This window comes from Pseudorca crassidens, chromosome 7 (assembly GCF_039906515.1).
Source record: "Pseudorca crassidens isolate mPseCra1 chromosome 7, mPseCra1.hap1, whole genome shotgun sequence".
NCBI classification, from domain to species: Eukaryota; Metazoa; Chordata; class Mammalia; order Artiodactyla; family Delphinidae; genus Pseudorca; species Pseudorca crassidens.
The window spans coordinates 49,495,758-49,519,901 of NC_090302.1; the positions used below are offsets into that span (position 1 = coordinate 49,495,758).

The 24,144-nt window shown below is 38.5% G+C and overlaps 1 protein-coding gene across 14 annotated transcripts in view; it reads right to left on the reverse strand.

Moving 5' to 3' along the window:
* Positions 1 to 24,144, reverse strand: part of CFAP95 (cilia and flagella associated protein 95) — a 192,658-nt gene that overhangs the window by 105,121 nt on the left and 63,393 nt on the right. For all 14 annotated transcript variants that reach the window (XR_010945003.1, XR_010945002.1, XR_010945001.1 and 11 more), the window contains 2 exons: positions 10,444 to 10,562; positions 9,514 to 9,573 (listed from right to left, as the gene is read on the reverse strand). Coding sequence is in view for 10 of the 14 variants with exons in the window: in XM_067744200.1 (XP_067600301.1) it covers positions 9,514 to 9,573; positions 10,444 to 10,562 (179 nt within the window). In the remaining 4 variants the exon portion in view is untranslated. The remainder of the gene's footprint in view (positions 1 to 9,513; positions 9,574 to 10,443; positions 10,563 to 24,144) is intronic.

Sequence of the window (24,144 nt, forward strand, 5' to 3'; positions counted from 1 at the left end):
TATGCCCAACACTTGGGTTTGTGGGGAGGTGGGAGTGGAGAACAGAATCAGCCCATTTATCATACAGACTAACTGGACTGCACTGAATGGGAGAGAGAATGTTATCCGAAAGAAGAAAGCTGGACACACAGAAATAAAAGGTCCTACAACAAATAAGAAGGGGAATCAACAAAAAGATACATGCACCCATATGTTCATAGCAGCACTATTCATAATAGCCAAGACATGGAGACAACCTAAATATCCATCGACAGATGAATGGATAAAAAAGATGTGGTATCTATACACAATGGAATATTAGCCATAAAAATGAATGAAATAACACCATTTGCAGCAACATGGATGGACACAGAGATTATCATACTAAGTGAAGTAAATCAGAAAGAGAAAGACAAATACTATATGATATCACTTATATGCGGAATCTAAAATGTGACACAAATGAACTTATCTACAAAACAGAAACAGACTCACAGACATAGAGAACAGATTTGTGGTTTGCCAAGGAGGAGGGATGGATTGGGAGTTTGGGTTTAGCAGATGCAAACTATTATATATAGAATGGATTAAAAAACAAGGTCCTACTGTATAGCACAGGGAACTATACTCAATATTCTGTGATAAACCATAATGGAAAAGAATATGCAAAAGAATATACATAAGTGTATATATATATACCCATATATGTGTATGATATATATATATCTGAATCACTTTGCTGTACAACAGAAATTAACACAACATTGTAAATCAACTATACTTCAATAAAATAATTTTTTTTAAAAAAGAAAGGGTATCAAGAATTGAATTCAAAGGACTTCCCTGGTGGCGCAGTGGTTAAGAATCCCCCTGACAATTCAGGGGACACGGGTTCAATCCCTGGTCCAGGAAGATCCCACATGCCACGGAGCAACTAAGCCCCTGTGCCACAACTACTGAGCCTGCATTCCAGCGCTCACACACCACAACTACTGAGCCCACGCACCTAGAGCCCGTGCTCCACAACAAGGGAAGCCACCACAATGAGAAGCCCCCGCACCACTGCGAAGAGTAGCCCCCACTCGCCACAACTAGAGGAAGCCCGCGCACAGCAACGAAGACCCAACACAGCCAAAAATAAATAAATTAAAAAAAAAATAGAATTGAATTCAGGTCTGTCTCATTCTCATTCCATAGTCTTTTCACCACACCATTCTCCTGTCCACATTTTCTTTGTTGTTATCCTCATCACCATCACCATAGGGCAATTTCTAAACTCTTTTTCTTATGGACAAATGTCCAACAACTGGGTGGTATTTTACCAAGAGACAAGCCACAACACAAGCGCCTGAGTAGAAAAGAAAGTAAATGCCTTGCACTTTGAGAAAAAACAAACAACAACAAAAAAAACCTCCTGCTATTCATATTCAGTCCCTTTCCTCTGAAGAGGGCTAAAGGTTTTGTAAATGTTAAATGCTCCAGTGAGAGGAGTAAATTGAGAGAGTTTAAACTGTGGCCTAAGCTTGCTACTGCTGCTGTGAGGCAATCACTCTACACACATATCGATAAGTGCTCTCTGCCAACAATGAAAACTTAACCGTCTGAACTACTTTTTTTTTTTTTTTTTTTTGCGGTACGTGGGCCTCTCACTGTTGTGGCCTCTCCTGTTGCGGAGCACAGGCTCCGGATGCGCAGGCTCAGTGGCCATGGCTTACGGGCCCAGCCGCTCTGCGGCATGTGGGATCTTCCCGGACCGGGGCACGAACCCGCGTCCCCTGCATTCGCAGACAGACTCTCAACCACTGCGTCACCAGGGAAGCCCCTCACCTACTTTTTGGCCGCATTTAACTTTTCCATTTATGTGACTACAGATGCCTTTCTTCTTTAGAACCATAAAATTTTAGAGCAGGAAAGGACTTTACAGATTAATTGGTTCAATCCTCTCATTTTCCAGATGGAAACAACTGGAGCCCAGAGAGGGTTATTAGCCAGCACAAAGTCACATAGCAGGTTTAGTATAGGTCCCAAAGTAGAATCCAGGTCTCCTATTTTCCTACACCCTTTCTTAAAAACCACACTATGTCCAAAAAGCTACCCAGTGATCTAAAACACTACTAATTTCTTTCTTCTCCCGTCATGTGGATCACATAAATGTTTGGATGATTCTGGAAACTAGACATTTATCATAAAATTTCAACAATAAACACTAATCACTACCACCAGACGGCAATGAAATTTAGCAAAAATGACAGGACACATTAGTTAGAGCTGACCTTATGAGAGGTCTACCTTGCTTCTTCTCTATCCTCTAGTAGGTGGTCAGTACTTCTGGGCTGACCTCAAACTGACCCAGGAGCCCATGGACCTGCTTCTCACCCAGCAAATATTCTATGCCAGAATTGGCTTTTTCCCGTAAAAAAAAAAAAAGAACTTCTCCTGTGAACCATTATCCCAGGACCACATACAGTTATATATGTATATTTAAATAAGGGTTTCTGAGAAATATGATCTTAAAATTATATTTATACTATATCTCTTTCAAAATTGGATTTGCTTTATATAGTTTTTGTTCTGTTGTTCTATCATTTTGCTTTCTGGTTTTTTGTTTGTTAAATGGTCACAGACACAGTCGAGATATTATATGCGGAAAACCTTACTTCTTAGAATAAATCAGCTACAACTGTCTGGTTCTACAGACGAATCATGTGATTTTGTATTAGATAATCAGGCATCGAGGAGGCTTCTGATAATTAGTGAGTGAGTTTTCCATGCCTCATAAAGAGTACTTCCAAATTAAGTGAACGTTCCTTGAGGATTCTTGAGAACAAGGTAGGAGGGCAAAGACAGACTCTTAAATTAACTTACATCTTCGTGTTCCCATCCACTTTTCCTATGTGCCTTAAAGGCAATGTGCCTCACTACTTTTCTACAACTTTAAAGTCTCTATCCATGTCATAAAAGTAATGTGTGTTAGAGACCCCTAAACATGCAGCTGTATCCATTTGAGACCATAAGAGCACTGTTAATGTCTAAGAGGTCTTTGAGCCTCCTTGATTTCACCCCTTCCATCACTGGCCAACGCCAATTTCTTGGTAACTCACTGATGCGATCGACTGTGAAGAGAAGCAATAACTCTAGTTCTGGATGAGCTCAATCTAGCCTCAAAGCATACTGATCTCATTTTTAAAGTGTAAGTCATCAATATCACTTTTGGTCTCAACCTGACTGTTCCATATATTGGATTTGTTTAAAATTTATCTCCATCTGTGACATATGTGGAAGGAATTATCCACCAAGCCCTTTTCTCTAGTTTAGGTGAGAAGTGAAAAGTCCAGTGGTGTCAAACATTCTAGTTGTTCTGATTTTCAGTATGTTCCACTGAGATGTTTGCTGCCAATTTAAGGAAGAACAGTGTTGCATCTCCATCACATTGGTTCAAAATAAAGTAGGTGGGCTATTGCTTGAGTTGTGAGAAAAGAAACAGACTGTCAAATGCCATCACTACATAATGGATGTTATCTAAAATTAAGATAAATGCATCTGATTAATGTCTCCTTAATAACAAAGCTATACCTATATTCTGATTTTTTCCACTGAGGTAACCTGAAGTTTAAATTTACATTATGATTACAGCTTTTCTTTTATAAGTTGAAGCACATTATTTTGATCCATTGAGCAAACTCATTTTTATTCATTGCCTTTTAAAGTTGACATTTAACTCCTACAGCTGTACAGTTGGCAAGAAGCAAAAGAATATTTAATATTCAAGACAGCAGATTCTGAAACACCACATTGGGCTTCCCTGGTGGCGCAGTGGTTAAGAATCCACCTGCCAATGCAGGGGACACGGGTTCAAGCCCTGGTCCTGGAAAATCCCATATGCCACAGAGCAACTAAGCCCATGCACCACAAATACTGAGCCCGTGCACCTAGAGCCCGTGCTCCGCAACAGAGAGAAGCCACCACAATGAGAAGCCTGCACACCGCAATGAAGAGTAGCCCCCGCTCACTGCAACTAGAGAAAGCCCGCGTGCAGCAATGAAGACCCAACGTAGCCAAAAATAAATAAAATAAATTTATTTTTAAAAAAATAAATAAGAAATAAAACACCACAGCATTCTATGGTATGGAACATCCTATAATCAGTGTACATTAACTGAAAGAAAGAATTATATATGGAATTAGTGGAGGATGGTTGATGGTGCTAATGTATTTATTTCCTTGCTAATACTTGTGAATCAAGTAAAACAAACAAGTAATTCTAGCATTTCAAACTAATAAGGGCTGATTTTCTAAAAGACCATGTCATTTAATGTATTTACCAGAATAGAATTGAGAGCAACTTTGGCTCTTCAGGCCTTAAAGTCCTAAATCAAGTAAAATAGGAATTAGTCATACCCCTTTTCCATTATAATTTGCTGTTCAACATCAGAAATAACTAACTGGTTCATTCAAGAAATTAATTATATCTGCTGCAGGTCAGGCTCTCTGTTAAGACTGTGGGAGAGTTGCGACTTCAGAGCACTGAATTCAGAAAGAAAGACAAATAAGAATATAAGTAACAGCAAGCTAAATGAATAGTGTAAGGATAAAAGAAGTACATGGTGCTATGAACACCCACAAGGGACCTACCAGATAGGCTGGCAGTAGGAAGGGAAGGTCCTCTGGAGGAGGTGACATTTCAGATGAAACTGAATGACTTCAGGGTTAAGATTGAATGTACACATCGATTCTTGCTTTCTCAAAAAGCTCCACTAAAATCAAAGATACTCAAAAAAATAAAAATAAACCCACAAGAACAAGGAGAACATCCTCTGGAGGAGGTGACATTTCAGATGAGACTGAACAACTTCAGGGTTAAGATTGAATGTACACATCAAATCTTGCTTCCTCAAAAAGCTCCACTAAAATCAAAGTTACTCAAAAAAGTAAAAATAAACTCACAAGAACAAGGAGAACAGCAAAGGGACAAGAGAAATAAATTTTGGAACCTCAAGAGATGGACGAGTGGTCTCTGACTTAGCAGAAAGCTGAATAAATCCTAAATCAGCAAAGGAGGATTGGGGGAGAGCTGTTTGAGAAGCATATGAGCTCTGGGCTCCTCCTCCACATCCTACTGCTGGATAACGGCCCCTCCCCTACTCCAGCAGGAAACTAGAAATTTATTCACTAGGAAGGGTGAAAGAGAAAGTTCTTGACCAACAACACAGTTCGGTGACCATACACGACGAAGGATTACTATTGATGTCCTAGCCAACTGCCCTACTCACTTCAAGAACACAGGAACCAGCCCTTTGCCATTCAGATGGGCAATTTGGGGAACTTCCTCTGGGGAATGTGACTAGTCCGTGAGGAAAGACTTAAAATACTGATACCAGGGCTTCTACAAAAAAAAATGGCCCACCTAGATTCCTCCAGTGAAGCTCCAAATCAACAAGCTTCACACACAGGTTCTGACCCTCATCTCTTAATCATGCACAGAGAACCAAGAATTAATTACCAAACATCTGAGGAAAGCTTCTAGTATGGAAGGTAGAGACCAAGCAAACAAATAAAAGGCAAATTAATAAAAAGTATCTTGGAGGAAATAGATACGATGCATGAAGAAAAAAATTAAGGAAAACAAACTATTAACATCCCCACACAGATAAGATAGTTCAGTCATGAAACAAACAACAAAAAAGGATTCTATAAAAACAGAAGGATTCAGAAAACAAAAAGAGAACTCAATAGTAGGGTTGAAGACACAGAGAGTAAAGTAGACAATAAAGATAAATATAAAATAGAGAGAAGATGAGGAAATTAGAGAACCAGGCCAGGCAAACCAACATCCACATAAAGGATTTCCAAAAAGTGACAACAGAGAAAATGGAGGGTATAAATCATCAATGAAATAAATCAAGAATATTTTCCTGAGGGCTTCCCTGGTGGCGCAGTGGTTGAGTCCGCCTGCCGATGCAGGGGACACAGGTTCGTGCCCCGGTCCGGGAAGATCCCACATGCTGCGTAGCGGCTGGGCCCATGAGCCATGGCCGCTGAGCCTGCACGTCCGGAGCCTGTGCTCTGCAACAGGAGAGGCCACAACAGTGAGAGGCCCGCGTACCGCAAAAAAAAAAAAAAAAAAGAATATTTTCCTGAACTGATAGATATGTGTTTCTAGATGAAAAGGGTTTGCCAAGTGTCTAGCCCAGCTGATCTACATAGCATTTACCATGTATGTACATATTACTATTTTAACTGTTTTACATGTATTAACTTGCTTAATTGTCACAACAACCCTAGCTTTATAATTATCATCCCCATTTTACAGATGAAGAAAAATGAGGTACAAAATTGTTAGGCAATTAGCCCAAGTTCACACAGCTAGTAAGTGGCAGGGCCAGGATTTGAAAGCAGGTAATGGAGCCCTAAAGCCCACTACACAATACTACCATGCAGGAGGGAGTACCATTGTGAAATTTTAGAATACACTATAGACAGTTCTTTTTGATTTTTTAAAAGCAGGAGTATGTACTATTTTGATAGTGCATGCAGAGCCCAGCCCTTGACTAAGAACCTGAGGGAAATCCCATGCAGACTACTGTTCCTATCTCCAAACACAACTTCCTTCTGTCCAATACTGTATCCTACAAATTCCAGTTACATCAGAAGCTCTAAATTCCTATTCCCGCCTCCCAGCTCAACAATAACACTGCTCTACTCATGGGCTCACCCCACTGCGCTGCAGCCAGGAAAAGTGACTTCAGTGCATAAGTGATGCTCACATCTCATCTTCAGGAGCACAGAACCACACTGGTTGCTATCCAACCCTTGACAACAGTTGCCTAATATGTTTTGCTCAGTCCTGTAGCTATTTGTGGCAGGACAGTAAGTCTGAAACCAGTCCTCATATGCCTGAAGATATCTTTATTTGACTCTCACATTTAAATAATTCTGGGTTCAAAATTCTTTTCCTTCAATATTTTAATATTATGCTCTTGCATCCAGTGTTGCTGTTGGTAAGTTAATGTCAACCTGATTTTTATTATTTTGCCTTATTTTGTAACTGTCTTTATTTCTCTAAGTAATAAAGCTTTAAATTTCGGATCCATTGGTTTTAAATTCCTGTTACATTTGTTCCATCAGGTCTACTTCATCTGGTATAGGTTGCCTATATCTTTTCATTCTTCATGATGCTTTTGTTCTTTACATGTGTCATGATATTTTTTTAAGATCTGGAATTCATCTGTATTATTACTAAGACGATCAGTTGCCTCTGCTTTTTTTTTTTTTTTTTTTAATGTGTGCCTCTGCTTTTGATGACTACATAAGTGGTCCACTGAAAAGGGAGGCTTAGCTGGTGTCTTCAGTGTATGCATAGGAGATATGAGTTGAGTGCCTCTACTGCACTTCTCTGGGCTTAACTGCACTTATTTTCCCTGGCATTTCTTTCTCCTCAAGATATACTGTCTAGTTCCTCTATATCCGAGATTGCTTTCCCTAATTGGAGTTGGGGAAGACAACTCAGGGTCCTCCTGGCTATCTGTACTGGCATTATAGATCTCAATGCTGAGGTCAGAGCTGCAGGGAGGTAGGTTGCTGGCATCAAAATTTCTATTGTGTAAAGCCCTGGGTGTCTCATTTTCTGTCCTGGGCTGAAAACAGCAGTCAAAATCAATGCAGAAAAATCCAACTTGGAGCATATAATCCAAGTTTGAAAATGCAATAGATAAGCCTTTTTCAGCTCCTATCCAAGCCTGGCCCACTGAGATTACAGCTCTCACCCTGGGTTGGCCCAAGTCTCCATGTAGAGACCTCAACCCTGCCTTCTCTCTTCTCCTGTCATCCCATCCCTCAGCAATCTTCTGCTCTAGCCCATCATTTTCTAAAGATTTTCTCAGAGTTTTGATATAGCTGTCAAAGTCTGCCTCTGGATTCATTCTGTCTACCCATGTCTTTATTGGAATTTCTAGATTTCAGTGCAAGAAATGGAGCCAGTAGGATGTTTTTAGTTCATCACCTTGTTAGAATCCAGAAGCCCACCTCCTCAACGATCATTCTGGGAATACTCCCTGTGGATCCTCCAGCCTACTTAGAGATGCTACAGCAGGCTGTAGGGGACACAGACCAGGCCAGCCTTGCAGGAGTAATGAAGATTAGAACCCACAGTTTAAAACACCTGGCCAAAATTATAACAGATGACTAAGAAATGGGGTGGGGCATTATTATTTAGGGTACTCTCCACCCCCACCCTAGGCAGACTCTGCAAAACAGGTTAGCTCTAATGCCAGATAGCTCTCAAAGGAAGCAAAAACATCTAAATTTCCACTGATGATATGTACTCATATCTTCATAATACACAATCCAACACTTAGAATTTTTTCATGCTTGTAAGTACCTATATTTCATCACTTATCTATTTATCATTACAGAAATTATGAAAGTTTGTCTTCTTTAGAAAGATGAGTGGAAATTTCTTTTCTGTAGTAACAAGTCATGCTGCCCCCAAAAGAAATTTATGTATCAGTAAAGAATAGTAGTTTCTTGCTATACACTCAATTCTCATTATTCACAGTAATATTCTATAAAGGCACTGTGAATTAGCAAATCCTGAACCCCTTCCTAGCTCTGTAGGAAATACAGAGCTAGGTTCCTTCAAGCCTCTGGTCACAACATTTTCATCAACCAATCAATACATACCTTGGTTTTATGTGTGTTTCTGTTTGAGACATTTTATTCATTATATAGTTGCCTCATTAATGTTGAATATGACCAACCACACTGTAACTCATGCCTGAATGAAGCTTATCTAACACACCCATTTTCTTCATAAGGCACATCACAGCCTTCTTGCCCTTGGAAACACTAGATAGCACTTTAGCACTACACTTGGAAGCCATTTCAAAAAGCAAAATCACCAACAAAAAACACAAAAAAATGCAAAAAAAAATACATGACCATGAAAAGGACACTTGCATACAGTATGAGAGTTGGACCAAGAAGGCAGAGTCTTGCCTTGTTCCACCTCAGCTGAGAATGTGTGCATTGGGTGGCTCAAATTTTTTGCCACTTTATGTATATCCATTAATGACTGCAACAGCACCCTTAGTATTGATTTGGGGGTTACAAATAAATTTTAGCAAGTAAGAGAATTTGTAAATATAGAATCTACAAATAATGAGTATTGACTACTATATTATTATTATTGCTTGCATATTGATGGGAAAAAACTTTTGTTAAAGGAAAGAAGTCTAATGCTGATTTTTTTGTACACACACACACACACACACACATATCACTGTTTATAATTGTTTTTAAATGATAATCTATTTTTCTTCTAACAGGTTTGTTGGTATTAATAAGTTGGAAAAAAATAAACACAATTTTTTTAAAAAAAGGAAAGAAGTCTGTAAGATGGCACATAAAGGGCACTTTGTTGACCTTGGTTCACCCCTCACTCCTTCACCCCTGCAAACAAACCTCCTGAACCATTAAGAAACATTTTGTGCAATCTGCAGCAGTTTAGGGACTACAAACATTTTGAACATTTCGTACCAATCTGATGGGTGTCTAGGAAAGAGAGCTCCAAAACCTGTGGCAGGCAATCCAGTGTCCCTGGAAACAAGATAACAATTTTTAGAAAACATGTCAAGTTGATATTTATAAACTTTCAGAGCTATATAAAACTAATTTGGGAGCTGAATTTTTATTATAATTTTTTAAAGGATTTCCATGTTTGCAACTTTAATGCACTTTGCAAAATAAAATGTCCCAGCAAGTAAATGGAAAGAAATTTCAGCATTTTGTCCAATAACTACAATACAAGATGAAGTCTCTGTCACACATTTCCATGGAAAGGCGCTATGCCAGGCTGCAGGACTACAGATGTGACTAAGAAACAGTTCCTACCCTCAAGGAACAATCTCAGAGGAAACACTTTCATATAAATAACTTGAATGTAAGTCCAACTGCTATGTAGAACATAAAATGCTCAGAGAGCCAGAATATGAGAGCAATTAATTCTGATTAATGACAGCTTACCTAATTCTTACTGCATGTCAGGCAGTATTTTTATGCACATTTCATACTTTTCATCTAAACTTAAAACAACCCTATAAAGTAGATACTTTCATAATGCCCATTTTATGAACTGAGGATTATAGATACTGCATAATTTTCACAAGTAAATTGTGGAGATGGGGTTCAAACCTAAGTCGTCAGAACCAGGACCAGAAAACAATGTGTAAACGGGAAATGACATTTTAGCGGGACCTAGAATGCGTAGTGCTGATTGGCAAACAAACAAGGGAAAGGAATTCCAAACAGAGGGAACAGCATGAACAGAAAGCGTGGAAGCTTGAGATGTGTTGATTGTGCTTGATGTGGTCCTGTAATATGTACCTGGGGCCACTATACCTCTTCACTACTTATATAAACCCTTTCCTGAATGTGCCTGTTCTAAGCAAAAGACAGTATGAAGCATACCTTTCAATAATTCCAGAGCTCATCGTTTCCTCATTCAATAAAGCCTTGCTCTTTATTTCAGCCAATTCTGTGTTTAAACAAACTTGTGCCATTTTCTCATGTGTTTCTGATATCCAAATCTGGAAAAATAAAAGCCGCATACAAGGAAAATAAATAAGTTGCCACAAATGCTCAGTTACTAAAATATATTTCTGAAGTACATTCTGATTTTAATTGTTGACTCCATTAACATTAAAAAATAAGAAATGTCCCAAAGCAGTCAACGATTACATCATAAATATGTGAAAGTGGCAATTCTTTACTATGTTTTGTTGGAAAATAAAAATCAAGTTGGTGTTTCCATGAAATGGAAAGTACCGCATTCAACTACATTCCAATGCTTATTTGCTTTCTATTTCCTTCTCAAGATTAGTATATTTTAACTTCTCTAAGTAAGAAAATGTACCAATCACTTTGTAAATCACATAGGACTTCAGATACCATCATCATTATCCATTCTCTATCACAGAGGATAATTCAATGAATTATCAAGCAATTATCACTACGAGAAAAACCTGATAATTACAGGGTGTACTAAAGTCAATTGCAGAAGCATCATGGTAATATCTAGAGGATCTCAGAAAAAAATGGGTGCTGAGGATTCAATATTCTTCCCATACAAAACTCTAGAAGATCACAAATGTGGAGGTTCACAGCAGAGATTCAGAACTCACCACCACCGAGAAACCAACTACTTTCTCCAAATCTGAAGACTAGCTTCCCTAAGACACCCAATGAAGCCCAAGATCACATTAATTCCACTAGATTTGTTCAGAAAAGAGAAACTACTGTTTAGAAATTTGGAGACTTCAGCTGCAAGAGTATCATAGCTAGAGTCAAATTCCTTTGGTCCATTTTTGTTAAGTATAAAAAGGCTCTGTAAAACTAAGAACCCATCCTACACAAAGCAATTTTAACTGTAGTCTCTGATCCTGGCTCCCTGGTCTCCTCCTAGGCTTCTATGACCACTGCCCGCTAAGACCTCAACCTTCTAAATCACCAGCCTCCAAGCCTAATTTCCTAGCTCTGACTCCTGTACTCTTAGCTCAACTACTCTTCCTCACAGATTCCAAAGTTCACAAGTCAATGGCAGGGGACACTGTATTGGGCTTCATATTTTATACTTTAACGAAAAATAAGACATTATCTTTTAGGGAAAAAATTACTAGGTATCATTTTGTTTTAAGGTATAAGGTTGACCCCAAAATTAACCTTAGATATACTCTCATCATTTTTTTAAATTTTATTGATTTATTTACTTTTATACAGCAGGTTCTTACTAGTTATCTATTTTATACATATCAGAGTATATATGTCAATCCCAATCTCCCAATTCATCCCACCGCCACCACCACCACCCCCACTTTCCCTCCTTGGTGTCCATCCATTTGTTCTCTACATCTGTGTCTCTATTTCTGCCTTGCAAACCGGTTCACCTGTACCATTTTTCTAGATTCCACATATATGTGTAAATATACAATATTTGTTTTTCTCTTTCTGATTTACTTCACTCTGTATGACAATCTCTAGGTCCATCCACGTCTCTACAAATGACCCAATTTCATTCCTTTTATGGCTGAGTAATATTCCATTGTATATATGTACCAAATCTTCTTTATCCATTCATCTGTCGATGGGCATTTAGTTTGCTTCCATGATCTGGCTATTGTAACTAGTGCTGCAATGAACATTGGGGAGCATGTGTCTTTTTGAACTATGGTTTTCTCTGGGTATATGCCCAGTAGTGGGATTGCTGGGTCATATGGTAATTCTATTTTTAGTTTTTTAAAGAACCTCAATACTGTTCTCCATAGTGGCTGTATCAATTTACATTCCCACCAACAGTGCAAGAGGGTTGCCTTTTCTCCACAACCTCTCCAGCATTTGTTGTTTGTAGGTTTTCTTATAATGCCCATTCTAACTGGTGTGAGGTGATACCTCATTGTAGTTTGATTTGCATTTCTCTAATAATTAGTGACGCTGAGCATCTTTCCATGTGCCTCTTGGCCATCTGTATGTCTTCTTTGGAGAAATGTCTATTTAGGCCTTTGGCCAATTTTTGGATTGGATTGTTTGTTTTCTAAATATTGGGCTGCATGAGCTGTTTATATATTTTGGAGATTAATTCTTTGTTCATTGATTCATTTGCAAATATTTTCTCCCATTCTGAGGGTTGTCTTTTCATCTTATTTATAGTTTCCTTTGCTGTGCAAAAGTTTTGAAGTTTCATTAGGTCCCAGTTGTTTCTTTTTGTTTTTATTTCCATTACTCTAGGAGGTGGGTCAAAAAAGATCTTGCTATGTTTTATGTCAAAGAGTGTTGTATGTTTTCCTCTAAGAGTTTTATGGTGTCTGGTCTAACATTCAGGTCTTTAATCCATTCTGAGTTTATTTTTGTGTATGGTGTTAGGGAGTGTTCTAATTTCATTCATTTACATGTAGCTGTCCAGTTTTCCCAGCACCACTTATTGAAGAGATTGTCTTTTCTCCATTGTGCATCCTTGCCTCCTTTGCCATAGATCAGCTGACCACAGGTGCGTGGGTTTATCTCTGGGCTTTCCATGCTGTTCCATTGATCTATATTTCTGGTTTTGTGCCAGTACCATATTGCCTTGATTACTGTAGCTTTGTAGTATAGTCTGAAGTCAGGGAGTATGATTCCTCCGGCTCTGTTTTCTTCCCTCAAGATTGCTTTGGCTATTCAGGGTCTTTTGTGTCTCCATACAAATTTTAAGATTTTTTGTTCTACTTCTGTAAAAAATGCCATTGGTAATTTGATAGGGATTGCATTGAATCTGTAGATTGTTTGGGTAGTATAGTCAATATTTTATCAATATTTTACAATATTGATTCTTCCAATCCAAAAACATGGTATATTTCTCCATCTGATTGTGTCATCTTTGATTTTTTCATCTGTGTCTTATAGTTTTCTGAGTACAGGTATTTTACCTCCATAGGTAGCTTTATTCCTAGGTACTATATTCTTTTTGCTGCAATGGTGAATGGGATTGTTTCCTTAATTTCTCTTTCTGGTTTTTTGTTAGTGTACAGGAACACAAGAGATTTCTGTGCATTAATTTTGTATCCTGCAACTTTACCTAATTCATTGATTAGCTCTAGTAGTTTTCTGTTGGCATCTTTAGGATTTTTCTACATATAGTATCATGTCATCTGCAAACAGTGACAGTTTTACTTCTTCTTTTCCAATTTGTATTCCCTTTATTTCTTTTTCTTCTCTGATTGCCATGGCTAGGACTTCCAAAACTATGTTGAATAAGAGTGGCAAGAGTGGACATCCTTGTCTTGTTCCTGATCTTAGAGGAAATTATTTCAGTTTTTCACCATTGAGAATGATATTAGCTGTGGTTTTGTCATATATGGCCTTTATTATGTTGAGGTAGGTTCCCTCTATGCCTATTTTCTGTAGAGTTTTTGTCATAAATGTGTGTTGAATTTTGTCAGAAGCTTTTTCTGCATCTATTGAGATGATCATATGGTTTTTATTCTTCAATTTGTTAATATGGTTTATCACATTGATTGATTTGCATATATTGAAGAATCCTTGCATCCCTGGGATAAATCCCACTTGATCATGGTGTATGATCCTTTTAATGTGTTGCTGGATTCTGTTTGCTAGTATTTTGTTGAGGATTTTCGCATCTATACTCATTAGTGATACTGGTCTGTAATTTTCTCTTTTTGTAGTATCTTTGTCTGGTTTGGGTATCAGGGTGATGGTAGCCTTCTAGAATGAATTTGGGAGTGTTCCTTCCTGTGCAACTTTTTGGAATAGATTGAGAAGGATGGGTGTTAGTTCTTCTCTAAATATTTGATAGAATTCACCTGTGAAGCCATCTTGTCCTGGACTTTTGTTTCTTGGAAGATTTTTAATCACAGTTTCAATTTCATTACTTGTGATTGGTCTGTTCATATTTTCTATTTCTTCCTGGTTCAGTCTTGGAAGGTTATACCTTTCTAAGAATTTTTCCATTTCTTCCAGGTTGTCCAGTTTATTGGCATAGAGTTGCTTGTAATAGTCCCTTACAATGCTTTGTATTTCTGTGATGTCCATTGTAACTTCCCCTTTTTCATTTCTAATCTTATTGATTTGAGTCCTCTCCCCCTTTTTCTTGATGAGTCTGGCTAAAGGTTTATCAATTTTATTTATCTTCTCAAGGAACCAGCTTTTAGTTTTATTGATCTTTGCTACTGTATTTATTTCTGCTCCGATCCTTATGATTTCTTTCCTTCTACTAACTTTGGGTTTTATTCGTTCTTCTTTCTTTATTTCCTTTAGGTGTAAGGTTAGATTGTTTATTTGAGATTTTTCTTATATCTTGAGGTAAGATTGTATTGCTATAAACTTCCCTCTTAGAACTGCTTTTGCTGTATCCCATAGGCTTTGGATCATCATGTTTTCATTGTCATTTGTCTCTAGTTATTTTTTGATTTCTTCAGTGATCTCTTGGTTGTTTAGTAACGTACTGTTTAGCCTCCATGTGTTTGTGTTTTTTATGTTTTATTTCCCTGTAATTGATTTCTAACCTCATAGTGTTGTGGTCAGAAAAGATGCTTGATATGATCTCAATTTTCTTATATTTACTGAGGCTTGATTTGTGACCCAAGATGTGAACAATCTTGGAGAATGTTCCATGTGCACTTGAGAAGAAACTGTAATCTGCTGTTTTTGGATGGAATGTCCTATAAATATCAATTAAATCTATCTGGTTTATTGTGTCATTTAAAGCTTCTGTTTCCTTATTTTCTCTCTGGATGATCTGTCCAGTAGTGTAACTGAGGTGTTAAAGTCCCCCACTATTATTGTGTTACTGTCGATTTCCTCTTTTATAGCTGTTAGCATTTGCCTTATGTATTGAGGTGCTCCTATGTTGGGTGTATATATATTTATAATTGTTACATCTTCTTCTTGGATTGATCCCTTGATCATTATGTAGTGTCCTTCCTTGTCTCTTGTAACATTCTTTATTTTAAAGTCTGTTTCATCTAATATGAGTATTGCTACTCCAGCTTTCTTTTGATTTCCATTTGCATGGAATATCTTTTCCATCTCCTCACACTCAGTCTGTATGTATCCCTCTGTCTGAAGTGGGTCTCCTATAGACAGCATATATAAGGGTCTTGTTTCAGCCAGCCTGTGTCTTCTGGTTGGAGCATTTAATCCATTCACTTTTAAGGTAATTATCAATATGTATGTTCCTATTACCATTTTAATTGTTTTGGGTTTGTTTTTGTAGGTCCTCTTTTTCTCTTTTGTTTCCCACTTAAAGAAGTTCCTTTAGCATTTGCTGTAGAGCTGGTTTGGTGGTGTTGAATTCTCTTAGCTTTTGCCTGTCTGTAAAGCTTTTGATTTCTCCATTGAATCTGAATGAGATCCTTGCTGGGTAGAGTAATCTTGGTTGTAGGTTCTTCCCTTTCATCACTTTAAATATATCGTGCCACTCCCTTCTGGCCTATAGGGTTTCTGCTGAGAAATCAGCTGTTAACCTTATGCGAGTTCCCTTGTATATTATTTTTCATTTTTCCCTTGTTGCTTTTAATAATTTTTCTTTGTCTTTAATTTTTGTCAGTTTGATTACTATGTGTCTCGGCATGTTTCTCCTTGGGTTTATCCTGCTTGGGACTCTCTGCAATTGCTGGACTGGGTGGCTATTTCCTTTCCCATGTTAGGGAAGTTTTCGACTATAATCTCTTCAAATATTTTCTTGGGTCCTTTCTCTCTCTCTTCTCCTTTTGGGACCCCTTTAATGTGAATGTTGGTGTGTTTAATGTTGTCCCAGAGGTCTCTTAGGCTGTCCTCATTTCTTTTCATTCTTTTTTCTTTATTCTGTTCCTTGGCAGTGATTTCCATCATTCTGTCTTCCAGGTCACTTATCCATTCTTCTGCCTCAGTTATTCTGCTATTGATTGTTTCTAGTGTATTTTTCATTTCAGTTATTGTATTTTTCGTCTCTGTTTGTTTGTTCTTTAATTCTTCTAGGTCTTTGTTAAACATTTCTTGCATCTTCTCGATCTTTGCCTCCATTCTTTTTCTGAGGTCCTGGATCATCTTCACCATCATTATTCTGAATTCTTTTGCTGGAAGGTTGCCTATCTCCAGTTCATTTAGTTGATTTTCTGGGGTTTTATGTTGTTCCTTCATCTGGTACATAGTCCTCTGCCTTTTCATTTTGTCTCTCTTTCTGTGAATCTCATCATTTTTGACAGTAAAATATTTCAGTAAATCAATCAATACCATTGAAAATTATATGAAACAAAGATATTGCCAAACTGAAATAATGCGTATGAAAAGGAAATAGATAATAGCACTAGTGGTTCTTAAGTTTATTGACTGCATATTCTGTATCAGACACCATATTAAGCACTTTATATATGTTATTCCCCTAAATACTTAAAGCAACCCTGAGTGTTGTATGTCAATCATCATGGCAGAAGGAAAAGAAAAATCAAATGGGGAATGAATAGAGTTTAATAAAGAATCTATTTATAAAAGTGTGGCCAGAATTCAGAAAATAAACAAACAATGATGAAGCACCCTGAAGACAGCAATATTGGGGAGGCATAGGGTAGGGCAGTTATGGAACCCAGAATGATCTACAGCTGTAAAGAGAGGGTCACTTGATACTTGTGGCTTTCAGAACAGACACAGTGTTTTAGTCTGTTCTGGCTATGTTACAAATATCACAGACTAAGTGGCTTATGAACACAGAAATTTATTTCTCACAGTTCTGAAGGCTGGGAAAGCCAAGATCAAGGCACTAGCAGTGACTGGTGAGTGCCTACTTCCTAGCTGATAGACAGCCATCTTTTCACAGTGTCCTCACAATGGCAGAAGTGGGGAAGGAGCTCTCTGGTGTCTCTTTTATAAGGGCATTAATCTCATTCATGAGGACTCCACCCTCATGAATTAATCACCTCCCAAATGCCCCATCTCCTAAGTCTATCACACTAGGAGTTAGAATTTTAACATTTGAATTTGGGAAGGATACAAATATTCAATCCATAGCATACAGCCACTGCCAAACCATGGCCCTGCAGGGAGGAAATCACAGGAATAAATGTCCAAGCCAACTCTCCTCCCACTGCTGATCAACTGTCAGTGCCTTCCAAAGGCCAATTCCTGGCAATTCACAGGAGGTCAGAGGGCAAAAAAGCTCACTGATGCAATCCATAAAGGTCAGCCTGCTTGGCACAGAGCAGGGTTGAGATGGGTGGAGAGTGGATCTGGAGGGAGAAAGGAAGGACCTTTGGCATAGTTTATCTTCATTTTAAAGAAGGGAAAACTGAGGCTGAAAGGGATAAAGTAATGCCCAGCTAAACCAGAGAGAAAAGTAGAAGTTCCACAATTCAAAACATGCAGTCTGACTCTTTCATTCATTCATCCATCCATATCTGTGAAGTGCCAGGCATCCTACTAAGTTCTAGAGCTAGAGTATTAAATAAAACCCAGAGGCTATCCTGGCTGTAGCTTAGTTGAGTTGCAATAAATCATGGGGATAATGGTAATAACAAGAGCACATGGCCAGACACCATTCTAAATGTCTTCACATTAAATGCTCATGAAAACTCTATCCCCACTTTACACCCAAGGAAATAAAGACATGGAAAACTGTAAACTCTTGACCAAAGTTACAACCTAGTAAGTGGTGGAGCCAAGAATCAGTAAGAAGCCATCTGACTCCAGAGCCCACTCTTTTTTTTTTTTAACATCTTTATTTGAGTACAATTGCTTTACAATGGTGTGTTAGTTTCTGCTTTATAACAAAGTGAATCAGTTATACATACACATATATTCCCATATCTCTTCCCTCTTGCGTCTCCTTCCCTCTCACCCTCCACATCCCACCCCTCCAGGCGGTCACAAACCACCGAGCTGATCTCACTGTGCTATGTGGTTGCTTCCCACTAGCTATCTATTTTACGTTTGGTAGTGTATATATGTCCATGCCACTCTCTCACTTCATCCCAGCTTACCCTTCCTGCTCCCCATATCCTCAAGTCCATGCTCTAGTAGGTCTGTGTCTTTATTCCCATCTTACCCCTAGGTTCTTCATGACCTTTTTTTTTTTTCCTTAGATTCCAATTTGTATGGAAACACAAAAGACCCCGAATAGCCAAAGCAATCTTGAGAACAAAAAATGGAGCTGAAGGAATCAGGCTCCCTGACTTCAGACCATACTGCAAAGCTACAGTAATCAAGACAGTATGGTACTGGCACAAAAACAGAAATATAGATCAATGGAACAGGATAGAAAGCCCAGAGATAAACCCACGCACATATGGTCACCTTATCTTTGATAAAGGAGGCAAGAATATACAGTGGAGAAAAGACAGCCTCTTCAATAAGTGGTGCTGGGAAAACTGGACAGGTACATGTAAAAGTATGAAATTAGAACACTCCCTAACACCATACACAAAAATAAAATCAAAATGGATTAAAGACCTAAATGTAAGGCCAAACACTATCAAACTCTTAGAGGAAAACATAGGCAGAACACTCTATGACATAAATCACAGCAAGATCCTTTTTGACCCACCTCCTAGAGAAATGGAGATAAAAACAAAAATAAACAACTGGGACCTAATGAAACTTAAAAGCTTTTGCACAGCAAAGGAAACCATAAACAAGACCAGAGCCCACTCTTAACCTCTGTGTTTCCTGTATCAGAGGTAAATGTTATCCCCCAATATTAGACTTCCCATCTTCATCAATAATAGAACACCCAAATTTTAGCTGGGCCCGTGAAGTTTCAGACTACATTTTCTAGTCTCCCTTATACACAGATATGACCAGTGACTGGTTCTGGACAGCAGGGCATAAATGGAATAAATATATACAACCTCCAGGAAAGGTCCTGCTTCTGTTTCTCTTCTTGCTGCATTGAATGTGGACATAATGACAGGTTTCCAGCAGCCATATTGGGCCCTACACAAGGGATGGCAGAGCAAGAAGCTAGAAGCAGTAGGTCTCTGACAATTTATGGAAATTTCATACCAGTCCTGGCCTGCTGTCCTCTAGACTTTTTACATAAAATAATAAAACCTTATGTGCAGAGCCACTGTTGATTTTTGGTTTCTGTTGCACATAGGCAAACCTAATCCTACACCATCTTAATGTAAAAAATCACTTTGGTCTAGAAATGTTCATAACCTGACATAGGGTGGATAATATATAAAAGCACTTCCATATGTTTAAAAGTCTTTGGGGCTTTATATATATATCACAAACTGGAGATTGGCAATTTGATATGTGAGATAGCTAAATTAACACAGCACCAACTCACAGGCTAATCACTAAAATTTCCATTTAATTTGCATAATAAAATCTAGTTTGAGTCAAATGGTAATATAAAAGATATCTAATGTGTGTACAGGATGTGCACTTCATGATATCATTCTTTTCCCCATTTTCCTGAGTATCAATTTTTTTAAGTCCCAATTTCTAATCTTCCAAGATGAACTCTTCCTATATGTGCTACACTTAAGAAAACCCAGGGACTTCCCTGGTGACACAGTGGTTAGGAATCTGCCTTCCAATGCAGGGTACATGGCTTCGAGCTCTGGTCTAGGAAGATCCCACATGCCGCGGAGCAACTAAGCCCGTGCACCACAACTACCGAAGCCCGTGCACCTAGAGCTCGTGCTCCACAACAAGAGAAGCCACTACAATGAGAAGCCCATGCAGCACAACGAAGAGTAGCCCCCCGCTCAACGCAACTAGAGAAAACCCGGGTGCAGCAATGAAGAACCAATGCAGCCAAAAATAAATAAATTTATTTAAAAAAAAAAGAAAACCCAGTAAACATATAACCTGGGTAACAGGTACAGGAAAAGAGCAAGTCACTTAGAGCTTCCCCTCAATTTCCACATTTGAGTGTAACCAGTCTCTTTGTGCTGAGGATGACTTACCCCCTGGCAGAATCTCTCTTGGAAAGATTCATTTCAAATGATGCCCAATTGACATTTCTTTTTTGGCTTCCCTATAGGGTTCCCTGAAAGCATGCTCCTCTGACCCATACTGACAGAAGTGCAGGTAATTCTCAAGTCAAGTCTCCCCTCTGATGCCACAGGCTGCTTCAGGAACAAGTCAGATCCCAATCCACCTAGTCCCCTGACTTCAGGGGAACATTTATCAAATTGCCTGTCTGATAATGTTCAGGCCCCACACTATAGCTTGATGAGCAGGACATGCTTCCACCCCCCCGCCAGTGGGGACAAGAGGGATGGGACCCAGCATGTACACCCCTCCAAATGACTCCCCCAAATTCCAAATACTCTCATCCAGGTCTCTTCAATTTCAACATTTTCTTTCTTTTTTCCTTTTTTTTTTAACCTTCAACGTGGATGAGAGATCAAGAGTTTCAAAACCAGTTACCGCCCAAATGCTCTGCATGCTCTCATTATGAAATGGAGAAGTTGGCATTTTTTATCTTAGATCTTCAGTCATAATTGAGGAAGAGTCTTATTTTATCCTGTTAAACAGCACTCCCCCTACCACTGCCAAAAAAGTCATCATCAAAAAGTAATACAGATACTTTGTTAAAAGTCTTTACCTTTAAAAATCATCCAAAAGGCTATTCTTATTTCTCAGCAGTAGTTTTGTCCTGTTTTCTGTTTTCGTGGCTCTACTTTCATGTCTAAGTGAACACAGTAGTACCACATACAGATTATTTAAAGGATCCAAGAGAAGCAGAGAGTCCCTCTTCCCATCATTATTTTGAACAACTGAGACTTACGGGGTGCAAAAAATAATTTCATTATTTTTCTTTACTGCCAGTTCAAGTTAGCCTTTATGGGATGGCTCTTTCCCTGCACCTAGAAGAGATAAATTATGGACAAGTGCCATATTTTCTTCTGGTCACTTTCAGATAACAAAACCACTGCTTGTCACAGAAGCAGTCTCAGTTAAGTAATTAATATTAGTAGAATAATCACAAGAGGGCCTTTTATTTGTCTAGTTGTCTGAGGGAAGGACAGAGCAGACTAAACAAAGAAATAGAAAATCAGCTAACCCTCCTTCTACACACACATTCCTCTGCCGACTTCCCTGGCCTGGAGCAGACTCTAGCTGGAGGAGAAGAAAATCTTTAACCTTAAATAAAATTCATCATTTTGATGAGATATTTTAATTATTGAAATGTGACCAAAAGACTTTTAATTATCTGAGAGTGACCATAAAAATTATGGAAATTGCACAAGATCTTATCCAGGGGTAGAGAAAGAACTAATTCCACAAAGTAGGGTGAATAGACAACGGAGGCAAAGAATGTGTCTGTGTCTATGTGTGTGTGTGTGTGATTGCACCTTTTGAGTGCCATTTGTTCAACCTAACAGTTATTCTTGCTTAAGCAAATTGATATACATGAAATATTAAAATCTAGTTTCTCTAAAAGTTAAATTAGGGCATGATTATTGATATAGAAAAAGAGTTGCAAAGGAGGGTAATGGGATCAAAATGGCAGATGTCTCATTTCATTCATGTTCCAAATCCCTAGAAATGACAAAGAAGATACTTGATAGAATTAATAAGCCCATAGTTACAGCATAAGGAAAGTACACTCAAGTTGGCCAAAATTTATACAGAATTCCCAAAACAGGAAAGGCAGATGCAATTGTGCTGATATTGGAATAGACAATCCAAAGTAGACCCAGGAGAGAATGCTGGAACCTGTGGCATCAACTCCAAACTCAGAGATTATGGAGATACGAAGCAAGAGGGAGCCCTGACTCAACAGCCCACTCTCCCTAAATATCTTCCTTTTCCCTGGTGTAAGTGGTTCTCCTGCACTGACATTTAAAATTACTCCATTTACAACAATTTGATCCATATGCCTCTTTCAGGTACTTAGATCTGAATGCTAGAAGCATCTGTAAGATTGCAGTGCTCAAAACACTATTCTACTATGTTAATCAAAGAAAAACATACCTGAACCAATTAAGTAAATGATAATTGAATTTCTCAGATCCATTATAATTATATCCCTTTTAGGGTCACTAATTTTTATTTTTTTTATTTTTTCTTATTATTTTTTAACATCTTTATTGGAGTATAATTGCCTTACAGTGGTGTGTTAGTTTCTGCTTTATAACAAAGTGAATCAGCTATACATATACATATATCACCATATCCCCTCCCTCTTGTGTCTCCCTCCCACCCTCCCTATCCCACCCTTCTAGGTGGTCACAAAGCACCGAGCTGATCTCCCTGTGCTATGTGGCTGCTTCCCACTAGCTATCTATTTTTCCTTTTTTATTTTTTTAACATCTCTGTTGGAGTATAATTGCTTTACAATGGTGTGTTAGTTGCTGCTTTATAACAAAGTGAATCAGTTATACATATACATATGTTCCCATATCTCTTCCCTCTTGCGTCTCCCTCCCTCCCACCCCTCTAGGTGGTCACAAAGCACCGAGCTGATCTCCCTGTGCTATTGGGCTGCTTCCCACTAGCTATCTATTTTACATTTGGTAGTGTATATATGTCAATGCCACTCTCTCACTTCGTCCCAGCTTACCCTTCCCCCTCCCCGTGTCCTCACGTCCATTTTCTATGTCTGTGTCTATATTCCTGTCCTGCTAGGCTCACTAATTTTTAAATGTTGTATTTTCATCCACTAGAACAGCTCATATTTGAGACCTACTTAGGTATTCATCTATTCATAAAATGAATGTTAGCACACATTTGTACACTTTTAGCACACTTTTTTCATTTATTTGTCATTTTTAAGTCCAAAGTGACTGTGATGCTGTTAAAACTAATACTAGCTTAATTTGCTCATCAGTGTTGTCCTGTTAGTTCCAAAAATGCCTTGGCATTGATCCATTAGCTGTATAAGAAGAATTTGTTTAATGAAATTTCTCAAGTTCCTCTTTGTTCCTTTATATCTAAAATTTCTCACCTTCTATGTCACAGCATCAAATCTGCCCTGTATTTAGTCCTTCTGAGTTTATGGGATTCAACATGCAGCACTTCCTCAGAAGTGGTCTTACATAAGTCATTGTGACAGGGCCTTTGGTAGTGCCGTGAGGGTCCTTGGGTGAGGAACTTTACAAATGAAGAAACAATGATAGAAGTACTCTTGATCATTTATTTTGCATGGGACTCACTCTGTTATAGCTAACAAGTACCTCAATAAAGTCCAAATAAAATACCGAAACAAAATATTGGAATTTAAAACACTATTTCCTATAATCACTTGGACTAATAAGACAATCAGAGAAACTCCAGTGGCTTGAATTAAATTACTGCTCTGCTGTGAATCCATGGCCCCACTCAGCCTCCTGAAGCCAGAGAGGCCACTGGAGTAGGAATTCGATTATGCCACTACTGAAAATTAGGTAGTATGTTTCCAGATTCCACCAACAGATGGTTCCTTTAAGCATTCACCTCAGGAGCTTCACGGTGGTCACCTCCACTAGGAAGCCATCTTTTTTTTTTTTTTTGGCTGTACCACCGCTCAGCTTGTGGGATCTTAGTTCCTCAACCAGGGAGTGAACCCAGGTCCTCGGCAGTGAAAGCACAGAGTCCTAACCACTGGACCACCAGGGAATTCCCTAGGAAGTCATCCTTGACCCTCCCATCAATCCATTTCAGTTCAAGTGCCCCTCACAGCATCCTTATTTCTCCGTATCACATCATCCATCA